Genomic DNA, 13,946 nt, shown 5'->3' on the forward strand with positions numbered 1-13,946 from the left:
AAACAGAAAAGAGCTAATGTCACCAGAAGTTTTTTGTGTTACATTATGAAAAAAGAGATAACGTTTCATCAGAATAATGCAATTCCCCTTAAAGGAGTTTTATCACTAAATACCTATGAGAAACTGGACCATTTATCAGCTTTACATCCTGCAGGTTTTATTTGAGATAGACGATTAGCACTGTTGCCTTGCAGTAAGAAGGTCCTGGGTTCGACTCCTGGCAAGGCTTTTTTTCGTGACGTTCACACGTTCTCTCTGTGCACATGTGTGTTTTCTACTGGCTCGTAGTTTCCTCCCACAAACCAGAAACACACTGGGGTAATTGCTAACTTTAAATTTGCCCCAGTCATCAGTACGTTAGTCTCTGTGTGGTTCTGTAATGGACTGGAAACTTGTCCGGGGTGTACCCTGCTGCTCACCCACTGAGCCGCTGAAGCTTTGATCCTGCAAGGTTCATGTGAAACTACGCCTGACCAGCCCGTGGTCCTACAGGAGGTTTCTTCCTGTTGAAAGAGTAACTCCTTTCCACTGTCACCAGTGTGTGACTCACAGTGGGGGAGAGCATAAACTGGAGTTTTTTAATGCAATCTACTGGTTTCTTAAAAAAAAATAAAAATACAATTTTTTTAAAAATTGGCATTTTGTAATTTTCAAACTTTATTTAGACAGGTAAATCCCATTGAGCCTCGAGGACTCATTTACAAGAGAGACCTGATTTCAACAAAGAAAGATGACAACGATGGACAACAGTGACAACAACAGACAGCCACAAAAAGGCATACAGATTTTTTTTTTTTACAAATACAATGACAAAAAAAGTAACAAAAAACAACTAGATTACAAGGCAAATGTAGAAAACTAAAAACAGGAACATGTCAGCATTGGTCCCTGCCAGGAGTCCAACAGATTCCTAAAGCCACTTAGAGAGGTCAAGGTCGAGAGCTTCAGATCTTTTTGCAAGATATTCCAGGAAACAGGAGCGGAGTAGGAGAAGGCCCTTTTGCCTAGTTCAGTCCTCACTGAGGGAACACTGCAGGTAATAATGTCCTGAGAGCGCACGCTGTAGCTGCACTCACGCAGAGACATGTAGGAGGAGATGTATGAAGGCAGCAGACCAAGAAGTGATTTAAAGATGAAAATGTACCAGTGAGAGAGTCTGTGTGAAGTTAATGGTGACCAGTTAACCAGTGAATACTGGGTGCAGTGGTGGGTACAATAATCACAGCCAGTTATGAATCTTAGTGCACCATGATAGACAGCATCCAACATCTGCAGGGTTCTTGTAGGAGCGTTCATGTAAATAATGTCACCATAATCAATTGAGGGAAGGAAAGTCACAGATACAAGGCGTTTTCTAGCATTCAGAGTTAGACAGGATTTGTTTCTGAAAAAGAAACCCAGTTTAGCTTTCAGTTACTTTACCAAGTTTTCCACATGGAGATTAAAAGAGAGATGTGAGTCGACCAAGATACCCAAATAACAAAGCCCATGCTCAATAATCTAGGTATACAATCCAACATTTTTCAGTCAGGTCATCTGGACAGTTTCTTTTTTTGTGCTGAAATGTTTCGCCTTCCATCCGGAGGGCTTCATCAGTCAAGGAAACACACAACACAAAACTGATTCTTCCCCCAACAGCTTACTCCAAAGTGGAACAAACAAGTTTCCCAAATATTAGACCTGTCCAAATATATACCCAAATATTTATAGGAATCAACAAACTCAATCGGGACATCATTTGAGGATAAAATCAGAGGAAGAACTGCTGGGACCGACTTCCTATTTGAAAAAAGCATCCCTTTGGTTTTGTCGGAATTTAGGACAAGTTTGAGGCGGAACAAATCAGACTGGATGATGTTGAATGCAGATTTCAAAAGCTGGAAAGCCTTAGCAACAGTTTTAGCTCGACAATAAACAACTGTGTCATCAGCATAGAAATGTATGGATGCATCAGGGATGTTTTGACCTACATTACCTATATAGATTGTAAAGAGGGTGGGTCCTAAGACTGAGCCTTGTGGTACACCATTGTTAACTGTTAAATACCTGGAGAAAGTACCATTATGTTGAACACATTGCCTCTGATCTGAGAGAAAGTTAGAGAACCAACCAATAGTGTGATATGAGAAACCGATTTTTGAGAGCTTATGATACAAGATGTTCTGATCCACAGTGTCAAAAGCTTTAGACAGGTCTAAGAAAAGTGCAGCACAATAATCCTTAGCACCCAGTGCTTCAACAGGAGGATTTTGTTAGTATAAATGAATCCACTCACTCCTGTTAATTATTTAAATTTTCATGTTCCTAGAACAACTGGCCGAGGTGGATGAGTAGCTTCTATTTTTCAGTCAGGATTATTGATTAATGCCAAACCAGTTATTAGTTATGATTCTTTTGAATCACTGTCCCTCAGTCTTTCTCATCCAAAATGGAAATCAGAAAAGCCACTTTTACTAGTTGTTATACATCATCCACCAGGCGCTTACTCTCAGTTTTTGTCTGAATTCTCAGAATTCTTAACTGACTTATTATTAAATACTGATAAAGTCATCATAATGGGTGATTTCAATATTCGTAGATGTTGAAAGTGATAGCTTAAGCATAGCCTTTAATAATTTAATAGACTCATTTGGTTTTACTCAAAAACGTCCGCACATCTACTCATTCTTATCATCACACTCTTGATTTAGTTCTGACCTATGGTGTAGAGATTAAGGACTTGGTAATAGTTCCTCAAAATCCTATTCTGTCCGACCATTTTTTAATAACCTTTGAGTTTACATTAAATGACTACACAGTCACTGAGAGTAAATTTCATCTCAGCAGGTGCTTATCAGAAAATGCTGTAACCAAATTTAAACAATCTCTTCCATCAATGTTTTCCTCTGTCTTGCAGAGTAATGCATCAGAGAACAGAGACTTAGATCATCTATTTGATCATCTTACAACTTCAATGCAAACTTCACTTGATAAAATTGCTCCAATGAAAAAGAAAGTAATCAATCAGAGGAAACTGGCTCCTTGGTTCAATTCTGAGTTACGTACTTTAAAGCAGGCATCTAGAAACCAGGAGAGAAAATGGCGCTCTACTAATGTTGAAGAATTTTATTTAACTTGGAAGGAAAGTCTGCTAACATATAAAAAAGCTCTCCGTAACGCTAGAACTTTATATTACTCATCTTTAATAGAGGAGAATAAAATTAACCCTAGGTTTCTGTTTAGTACTATTGCTAGACTAATTAAAAGTCCCATTTCTGTTGAACCATGTATCCCTACAACTATAAGTAGTGATGACTTCATGAGATTCTTTATAAATAAAATTATTTCAATTAGAGAGAAAATTCAAACCATCCTTCCTTCTACTATCTCTAGTCCCCTGTCAAGTGAGGCAACTTTAAAAATTTCACTAGAGCCTGATTTATGTTTGGACATTTTTTGTCCCGTTGAGCTCTGAATTGTCAAAAATAATAACCTCATCCAAACCATCCACATGTCTGCTAGATCCCATCCCAACCAGACTGTTTAAAGAGGTATTTCCCCTAATTAATGTCCACATTTAGGATCTACTTAATTTGTCTTTAATAGATGGTTATGTACCACAGAGCTTTAAGGTTGCTGTAATTAAACCTTTACTTAAGAAGTCTGATCTTGATTCAGAAATTCTGGCCAACTATAGACCTATATCTAATCTAACTTTCATCTACAAAATTCTAGAGAAAATAGTTACAGGTCAGTTGCGTGAACATCTACAAAGAAATAATCTGTTTGAAGAGTTTCAGTCAGGGTTTAGAGCTCATCATAGCACAGAAACAGCACTAGTAAAAGTAACTAATGATATTCTCATGGCCTCAAACAATGGACTCGTGTCTATACTGGTCCTGTTGGACCTCAGTGCTGCATTTGATACAGTTGATCACAATATTTTACTACAGAGGCTTGAATATGATATTGGAATTACAGGAACAGCTCTAAAATGGTTTAAATCATATCTATCTGATAGATTCCAGTTTGTAAATGTAAATAATAAATCTTCTTCATACACCAAAGTTAGTTAGTAGATGTTAAATCCATTGATTGCCAGGTCATTATTCATTACAGATTTGTTGAGCCAGGTTTCAGAGATGAAGATAACATCTGCCCCAGAAGAACGGACCAGAATTTTTAAGGCATCAAGTTTTCTCAGAAGGCTCCGAGCGTTTACATGCAGAAAATGAAGTCCTGACATGTTTTTAAAGTCATTTGGTGTCCTATAATTAGTGGGGGGTCCAGGGTTGGGCTGAATCCCTGACAGCAGTAACAACATTATTATCAGACATTTTCTTGAGTTTTTCGTGACTGATGTGTAATCACAGGAGTTAGTAGTGTGACACTTAGTCCCCATAATTGAACCATGAGAAACATCAATGAAGACACGATCATTCAGAACCCAAAAACAGTGAAAGTTGCAGTGATGGACAGATCCAGGTGTATTAACAAGATTCAGTGACTCCAGATAATCTGAGATCTGAAAATAATGACAATAAAATGAATGGTGCAGAAAAGTTTCAGACCATAAAGCGTCATGAATCAAATGGACAAACAAGTCCGACGAGCTGGCCCCACTAAAGTTTGAGTTGGTCTGAGGGGGGGCTCCAGCCCCCCTGCGAAGATGGATGGATTAGCTGCCAGTAAATCCTCCTGAAATGAAAGCCATGGTCCTAGCTCGTTTCAGGCCAACAGGGGACAACAGCGTGATCCGGAATAAAAATAATTATTATCCAGGTGAGTTTGGATGGAGGCCTGCAGCAACTCCGATGCAAACTCCGAACTTCTCTCGAGCATCACGCAGCGCTGCTCCTCCGCTTCTCTACACGTCACCTCCGCACCCGACAGCACGAGAGGCACCCCCGGTGAAAAACAATAAGACTAACCGGAGAGGCTGAGGCTGACGTCATCACTGGTCCAGTCCGGTTTTGCTCCAGTCCGGCTTCGGCGCTCCACAGCCCGAGAGGCGAAGAGGTTGAAGTGGCTGAAGTCGTCACTGGTCCGGTTCTGCTCCAGTCTGGCTCCGGCGCTCCACAGCTCGAGAGACGAAGAGGCTGAAGTTGTCCCTGGCCCGGTTCTGCTCTGGTCCGGTTCTGGCGGCGCTTCAAAGCATCAGAGCATCTCCTCCAGGCAAACACAGCGATTCCACGGAGGTGGACAGCCCTTTGTTAAAAGGTAACAGGCTGCTAAATGAAGCTGAGACCGGATCTGTTGAAGACGAAGTTCCCCACAGCCAACTCAGTTCGGTTCTGGTCCAGTTCGGGGGACACAGGTACACTTCCCCCACACCAATGAAGACACCATGAGGGTCAGTCCAACAGAAAACCAGCAAAAAAGCCAGCAAAATACCACCCAGCGATTCTTGTCGGAACCAGGTAGAACCACAAAGGTCCAGGTGAGAAGTTCGTTGAGGTCCGGAGAGAGAGAGAAAAAAAACACTGGACCTTCGAGCAACGACTCCTCAGCTCGAGGGGTCACCAGGCCGGCAGGGTGCGCTCAGAGTGACCGGTGGGGTGGGAGCGGCCGGTCCTAGACCGAAATAATTTTTTGGGACTGTCCTGTCCAGCTCTCTGAGTCACTGAACACCGAATTTGGTTGGAAGGGGGACCAACTTTAGTCCGGTTTGAAAAACGGGTCAGTTTGATGATAAAAGACTGCAGAGAAGCCGGGGGGAGCTGCCATCCATGAGCTTGCCAGAACCGGAAGTGAATATACTGGGTGGGGTTTTATCGTATTATAACTGATTTGAATCAACTGTAATTGGATTTGAATCCATTTTGAATTCATGATTTGGACTTGTTTTTTCTTGTAGTATACTATTTAATTTAAATTTATTTGTTATGCTTTTTGCTGCTCTCTTCTCCAGGGGTCGCCACAGAGAATAACTCACACAAAGACTTGGTGATTGTTTTTACGATGGATGTCCTTCCTGACACAACCACAGACCACCGCGCTACCACAGCCCTCTGTGTGGAGCAGAAAGCTGCTATCTAGGGCGCCCGAGGGAGCAGATGGTGGGGGTTGGGGGCTGTGCTCAAGGGCCCAGAGTGGGGTAAATGAGGTTGGAGACAGGTGTGGGTGTTTCACCTTTCCCACCCACATTTTGATGTTGTCGCTCCAGGGAGTCCAACTGGCGACATTCCGATCACAGACTCGTCTTCTCTAACCTCTGTGCCACCACTCCCCCCACTTGTAGCTATATAATAAACTGAATTAAATTGAATTGGAAAAAAGTGTGATTAAAATAAAGGAGAAAAGCAGCAACAATGATTAGGGACTCACAGGTCCTCCTCTGGGTCCAACAGGTCCCACCACTCCCTGCTCGCCACGCTCGCCCTGGAAGCAAAATAAGACTTCAGATCAGACGGTTGTCAGAGCTCCGGCTGACATTTACAATTATTTTGAATAAGGCTGGTGTTTACACATGTTCTTTCAGAAGATGAAGTGAAATGTAACGTGTTTAACTTTGTTCTAAACGTACTTGTTTCCCTGGAGACCCCATTAGTCCCACAACTCCTGGGTCTCCTGTGTTACCCTGGGAGAAAAACACGATAACACTGGTTTAATTTGAACATTTCTCTCAGCACATGGAAATACTCCTATTTTCATGGCGCATCAGCTCTGGTCATACCTTTGTGCCACCATGCCCCTTTGGTCCGTATGCTCCTGGCAAACCCTGCATGAGCAAAATTACAGCAAACATCAAAGAATAAAACAAGAAAGGTATATGATAAAACTAAAAATTGTAAATAATAATCAGGTGAGGTAAGAAGTCACTCACAGGAAGTCCCTGTGGGCCAGCATCACCTGGAGCCCCACTTTTCCCTGGAAGACCCTGAAAATAATCAAAGTATGGGGTACCATTTGTAAAGCTACATAGTCAAAAGTTAACAGCAATATTTTGGTTTATTTTGCCTTTCGTAAAAAAAAATTTTTTTTTTCAGTCATATTTTCATCACATCATTCATACATTTATAAAGGTCATAGTTCACTAAATAATTATTTAATTTGCAAGTTAAATATTTAGTTTACAAACTAAAACCTTAACTTGCAAGTTAAATATTTAGTTAGCAAGCTAAATATTTAGCTCCACACTAAATATTACAAACTAAATGTTTATGTCCAAGATATATGTTTAATTTACAAACTAAATATTTAACTTGCAAGTTAAATATGTATTTAGTGCAGTAAATATTCAGGTGTAAATTAAATATTTAATTTCCAAGCTAAATATTTATTTTCAAAACTAAACATTTAATTTCCAAACTAAATATTTATTGTCCAAGCTAAATATTTAATGTCCAAACTAAGCATCTAAAGTAATTTCTAAGCTGAACATTTAATTTTTAAACTAAATATTTTGTTTGCTAACTAAATATGTAGCATGGACCTAAATATTTAAATTGCTAGCTAAATATTTAGTTTGTAAATTAAACATTTAGCTTGGACATAAGCATTTAGTTTGTAAACTAAATATTTAGTGTAGAGCTAAATATTTATCTTGCTAAATAAATATTTAACTTGCAAGTTAAGTATTTAGTTTGTAAATAAAACATTTAGCTTTGACATAAACATTAAGTTTGTAAACTAAATATTTAGTGTGTGCAAGTTAAGTATTGAGTTTGTAGACTCAATATTTAACTTGTAGATCAAATATATAGTTTGGAACTATGACATTTATAAATGTATGAATAACATGGTGCAAATATAACTTTGAAAAATAGACTATTTGTTTTCTTATGAAAGGCTAAATAAACCGAAATATTGTTGTAACTTTTGACCGTGTAACTTTACAAACGGCACCTCATATCACAATAGATAAACTGACTGGACCAAACCGTCTCCATAAATCATGGAGAAACATGTCAAAGTTGGCATCATGCTGAAAACTAGAACTCAAACATTTACACTTCCTCTTATAGACGTGTTTTTGGGCTAGTCTTTGGTATTTATGATCATGATCTCAAACTCGACTGCTTGAAGGACTGTGTGACAGAGAAAAAAGAGGATTTGTGCTTCAATTTTTAAAAATTATTTTCCTTTTGTCAGACGTTTGTCTACAACAACTTCGAGGACAAAGAGCGACAAACATTTAGACTAAAAGCGCTTCGTGTCAGCAACACTATAAATGACTACCTTTGACCCAGGCAGCCCAGGAATTCCCTCACGTCCATCTGGACCAGGAAGTCCCTGTTGACGATAAGAGGAAGTGATTATTTCATTAAAGAGTTTATTCTAAACATTTTTATACAACTGGTCATGCTGCTCTAGTAAATGATACAGAGGAAAGCTGGGAAGAGAAACATCATTATAGGAATTGTTGACAAAGTATTTTTTGGCCTTCACAGTGGGGGCCACATGGTAAAACTGGTGACTAATCTAGTATCTATTACTTATTAAAATACTGGCTGTAGTCATGTGACTCTGCTCTACCAACCAGCTTCTCTTAGACTTTCTAAGTTGAAAACTGAAATAAAGAAGCACTCAAGCTTTTGCAGTTGCTCCAAAACTGTGGAATAGTTTAGCAGATCATTTAAAGACGGCTCAGACCGTTGAATCTTTGCTAAAAACCATTGGTGTAGTTTACATTTTTGTAGTGGGTATACTGTGCTTAGAAACCATAGTACTCTGGTTAGTACAATATAATCTTCAATTTATTTGGATTTTTAAGTATATTGAACATTTCCAAATTTCTCTGAGGCTTATATTTGAATAAATATACAACAAACTTTGTAAAACGGTTGGCTTTGTATTTAAAACATGTTATAGGATTTATAAAACAGTGTTAAAGCAAAACATGTTCAAGTATTACGTAGTAAGTACAGAAATATACAATACTTTGCTGGATAAGTGAATGTAATAAACAAGCGCTGCATACAAATAGATTGTTACGGAAGTGTTTAACTGTTGTTTAACGTATCAACGACACATGTCTAATGACATGGCATGAATCAATGGGCACTTTTCAATGGGTATACTGAAATTCTTATTATTTTCTAGTGGGTGTACTCCTTACACCTGCGTATCGCATACACCACTCTAAAATCCCATCTCGTTTCCCTGGCGTTTGGTTCAGACGGTTTGGGAAACAACTAGAACCAAAGGTTTTTGTCATTTTTTCTGTATTTTATTTTAATTTTACTTGTGTTTTCTTAACAACTTCTGTTTCCTTGTTTTTATTGCTGTTTTGCTTTTTGACTCGACTGTAATGTTACGCATTTTGGCCAACCTTTGTTGTTTTTATGTGCTATGTGAATTTTCATTCATTCAACCTTTATTTATACAGGTTAATCCCACTGAGCCTCAGGGACTTATTTACAAGAGATAAATAAAAAAGGAATGAACTGACATTGACGATGGCTGAGCCGCAGATGTAAAGGAATAAAAATGGACAACCTAGAAAAAGACTATCCAGGTGAAGGAACGTAGTGATGACATTTCAATAATAGGAGTGAATAGATTGTAGCAAACTAAAAATAAGTAAAAATTACATTTTCCTTGAAAATGCTATGCGACTGCTGAGTTCTGAATAACTTTGCTGAAAGAAGAAGAAGCTGAAACAGATCTGTAAGCTAAATGCAGTAAAAGTAGCAAAATGCTAACTTAAACCTAAAAGTAGTAAAAATCTAGCCAAGAGCCGAAAAGTAATAAAAGTCTCACTAAAAGTTAAAAGTGTCAATAGGCTAGTTAAAAACAGACTAGCTAAATGTAGCAGAACGTTTGCTTTTAATAAATTAGCATCATAGTAGTACTATTAACAGAAGTATGCTGAAGTAAGAAAACACAGTTCTTAAAGGATTTAAAGAGATAAAGGTTGCCAGATAAGAAATGATGAAATATCATACTGTCACTTTAAACCTATTGTATGTTGTATAAAACCATCCTGCGTACAGAGTGGGGGTGCTCTTATCTGAGGCAGTGGAGGCAGAGGGTGTGCACTTTCCCAGGGTGGGGCTGTCGGCAAACGTGCAGTCAGAGGTGGAGGGGGTTGCATGCGAACTTTCTGATGGTTTGTAGGTGTTTGTGCAAGTAATTTTTTTTTTGTGCATTTATTTACCAAAACTGTTGTATATTTATGCTTTTTCAAAACTATTTATAGTATATGACACCTGGAAGATATCTTATTGTATTTTATTTGAGATTTTTTTTTTGTAAATAAAGTTAAACGTTTTGAAAAGTATATAAGTTACAAAAATCAAAAGTCATAGCACCCATCTTCTGAACAAGCTGTTTTAATGAGGAATAGATAAAAAAACAAAAACAAAGTATGCAGAAGTAGATGCCAAAACTTTCAGGAAAATAATCAGGAAACAACAGTGTGAAGGCAACATTCACATAATCGTTGTTTAATTGATGAATAATCTTAACGAGATTAAGTAGAACTCACAGGTCCTCCCTTTGGTCCTGGTACTCCTCTGATTCCAGGTGGTCCTCGTTCCCCCTACGATAGAACAGTTTAAAAAGAAATATACAGCAATTACAAGATACAGGGGTACAGTTATTTTAAAAACAGTTTTAAATTTCATATATTTAATTTAATTTAGGGAAAGTAAATAACGAAGTAATAATGATAAAAGTATTTAAATTTTCCACACGCGTTTTAAATCACAAAGCGATATACACCAACTGTTGAACAGGACCGAGCTGGTCGAGAAAATGAATGGATGGACAAGAGCTGTGCGTATTTCAGTGGAAACAGGAGGTGAAGAGTTTAAAAAGCCACTAAGATACAAAAGTACACTTCCCATCCAGACAGCCAGATATCAGAGCTCTCACCTGCACTCCTGTTGGTCCAGTCTCACCTACAGCTCCTCTTTGACCTGGATCACCCTGAAACATGTCGGTATTCATCAGTTGCTTTATGTTTTATTTTGTCTAAATAACCAAGTAGCCAATGTAATAATTCAGATTATTCACTCACTGGGGCTCCCACAATTCCTCGAGGACCTACATCCCCAGGCTTTCCACGAGGTCCCTGTTTGAGAAAATATCAAGGTTAATTGAAGCAAATAATAAAAAAATAACACAAAAAACATGAAAATGAACTCAGTTTGGTGCATAGAGGCTCCTGATGTCCTTTTATATATATATTTTTAATTTCAGACAACACTTAAGGTTAAAAAAAACTTGAATTGTCTTTTAACAGAGATCATTTCAAGGGTTAAAACTGATGACATTATTAAATATGATTTACAGTTGTGCACAGGTCAGTCAGAATCAACAGCTGACCTGTTCATCCTCACTGAGCTCCTCTGATTTCACACTCCTCCGCTAACATAACCGCGGCCACCAGAGGGTGCTGTTGTGCAGAGGGTGCTGTTGTGCAGAGGGTGCTGTTGTGCAGAGGGTGCTGTTGTGCAGAGGGTGCTGTTGTGAAGCACAAACGTACTCTTAAGCAGAGCTATTCAACTAAACTGACCAGGGGCACAGTTACTGAAAGCCATGAGCTCAGGGACCGGACATCCAGCAGTTATTGTCATGAAGCAAGTTTGTTTTATGGTTTAAAATTTAGTTTTATTTCAAATAAAGCCATTGGTGGGCCCAATTGAGTTCATCCATGGAACTGATTTGGCCCCCGGGCCGGCTGTTTTAAAACTTTTTACAGGATTTGATGAAATACGTGCTGGAGTCAACTATTAAGACCCACTTTTACATTGGATGATGACTCCACGGATACGTTCAGTTGGTCCCAGGTCATGGAGGATTGTGAGCATGCTCAGAACCACCAAAGCAAGGTTGTACTGGTTTATCAGCGTGACAAGTTTACTGTGGTCCTGGGTGAAGCAAGCGGGAGCGTAGAGGCACGTATCCATGATGTGGGGCCCACATGCACCCATGTGCCTTGATCGCTGACAACTTGAAGCAGGACTAGTCACACTGGCCTCATGCCTATGTAAGTGTTGCATTGTGCTGGTGTGGTGCATGTAGCTGCACCCCGGCAGTCTGAGAGAGCCGAATGAAGGCAGGGTCTGTGGCGTGGAGAGCTTGTGGCCATTCATAGGAAATGGTAAATGGACTGTACTATAGCATCTTTCTGTCTGGTCAAGATACTGGAAACACTACAAGCTGTGCCCTCATTTACCCATTCTGGAAACATGGTGAGGGCGCAGGAGGGCTTCTCAGGGATGTGTAAAACAGCAGACAAAACATTTGTGAGCACTGAGAGGATAGCAGCGTCACGGCTGTCTGATCCAGACTCTTCTTCCGGGTGGTGTACGTCATGGAGACCATAGTGAGGCCTTCATCCAGCGTGGACGGGGCCCACCCAAAATATTACAAGCTGACACAATCCATGTCTCGTTTTTTCTTCCTTTTGTTTCCCACGTGAATTAAAAAAACCTTTTCATGTTGTTTTATACATTTACTGTAAGAAACCATCTTACCCTGTCACCTTTGGACCCCACTATTCCAGGATAGCCTCTTGGTCCACCTGGGCCCTAAAATTACTCAGCAAATAGAGAGGAGTGAATATGTTTGTCCAGAGACATTTCGCAGAGGATGATGCGCTTCATTTGAACAGAAACAAGGATGAAATATTTTACTGGTAGTCCTTGAGCTCCAACGTCACCAGGTGGTCCTTGCTCACCCTCTTCTCCCTGTTGGACATCGTAGTCCAGTTATGTCAGAACGTGCTTTGCATTTTGCTGTCTGGTTTTTTTTTCCATCATTGTTAAGCATGAGGTTACCTTGTGGCCTTGTCTTCCTGGCTCACCTGATTCACCTTTAACACCTTTGTGGCCCTGTACAGGTAAAAAAATACAAATTAAAAACCAGTCGTCGCTGACAAACAATAAAAGAAGTACAATAAAACTTACTTTCATGCCAGGAAGACCAGAATGTCCAGTCAGACCTGAGGGGCAGGCAGTGGGACACTGAAAAACACAATATTTTAGGTCATAATAAAGTCCAAGACCAGGGGCCTGCGCTGAGAAATAAATCCATCTGCGTCCACTGCAGTGAAAAATGTACAACTAACTCTACTTCAGGTTCCCTTCATAGTTTCTGAACTACTTTGTGCAGCAAAGAGTCTGTAGACTCATGCTAACCTTGCTTTTGGCATTAAAGGAATATTATAATAATTTTGAAGTGAGCTAATGTGAACAGGTTATGAACAATTAAAATCTTCTGTAGATAGCGGCCTCAGTTTGGAGACAGTTCAAGTCCAGTAGGACTGACAAGCTCACGGCTAGTCCGAATGTAGCCATGACCAAAGAACGCTGCCGTCTTCAAGCAACTCCTGAGGTTTATACAAACTCTGTTTTGTACACGCTTACTCCAACGACAGTTTGGCATCATGAGGTTATTTACAATAAATTCTGTATTAGTGCAAAGAGCAGCAGCAGCTAGCTTTAGCATAGGCTGGTGCAGCCTCATGGCCTTTCTGACAAGTTTCAGATTTCTGCTGAAATAAAAGTAAACTGCAAAACTGTCAATGATGTTTCTCTGACACAGTTTAATGTAAGAACCATCAACAAGCCAGCAGGTCCCAGGGGACACACGCCCAAGTCCTGCTCACCAGAACCTTTGGATTTAAAGTCCATTTCACCAAACTGATGTCATTTAAAGAGCCATCTGTGAAGGTCTGAGATCATTTATTCATAACATTTGATTTATTTATTTATTTACTAAACATCACCTCTGTATTAACAGTTTACCATATTTGGTGGTGGTTAGAGGCCATGAACAACACCTGTCAGGCAAAAATTATTTAAAAATAAAAAGTCCTAAAATTATCTAACAAGCAGCAGATATATATTCTATAAAAACTGATATTCATTATTCTCTGATGTCGAAGCAACAAATAACAAACATGCTTTAAAAAGATGATCACCTAATATATATATATATATATGTATATATATATGTACATAAATATATATGTATGTATATTTATGTACATATATATATATATATATATGTGT

General features: G+C 39.1%; 1 protein-coding gene across 1 annotated transcript in view; it reads right to left on the bottom strand.

Annotated features, from left to right (window-relative positions):
* Nucleotides 1-13,946, bottom strand: part of LOC119422529 (collagen alpha-1(IX) chain) — a 52,712-nt gene that overhangs the window by 24,864 nt on the left and 13,902 nt on the right. Inside the window, exons 3-14 of the mRNA XM_037689906.1 lie at nt 12,840-12,896; nt 12,711-12,764; nt 12,567-12,620; nt 12,408-12,461; nt 10,946-10,999; nt 10,801-10,854; nt 10,412-10,465; nt 8,161-8,214; nt 6,806-6,859; nt 6,656-6,700; nt 6,506-6,559; nt 6,307-6,360 (exon numbers count right to left, since the gene is read on the bottom strand). Of these exons, the coding sequence (XP_037545834.1) occupies nt 6,307-6,360; nt 6,506-6,559; nt 6,656-6,700; nt 6,806-6,859; nt 8,161-8,214; nt 10,412-10,465; nt 10,801-10,854; nt 10,946-10,999; nt 12,408-12,461; nt 12,567-12,620; nt 12,711-12,764; nt 12,840-12,896 (642 nt within the window). The remainder of the gene's footprint in view (nt 1-6,306; nt 6,361-6,505; nt 6,560-6,655; nt 6,701-6,805; nt 6,860-8,160; nt 8,215-10,411; nt 10,466-10,800; nt 10,855-10,945; nt 11,000-12,407; nt 12,462-12,566; nt 12,621-12,710; nt 12,765-12,839; nt 12,897-13,946) is intronic.

Source organism: Nematolebias whitei, chromosome 16 (assembly GCF_014905685.2).
Source record: "Nematolebias whitei isolate Nwh7 chromosome 16, NemWhi1, whole genome shotgun sequence".
NCBI classification, from domain to species: Eukaryota; Metazoa; Chordata; class Actinopteri; order Cyprinodontiformes; family Rivulidae; genus Nematolebias; species Nematolebias whitei.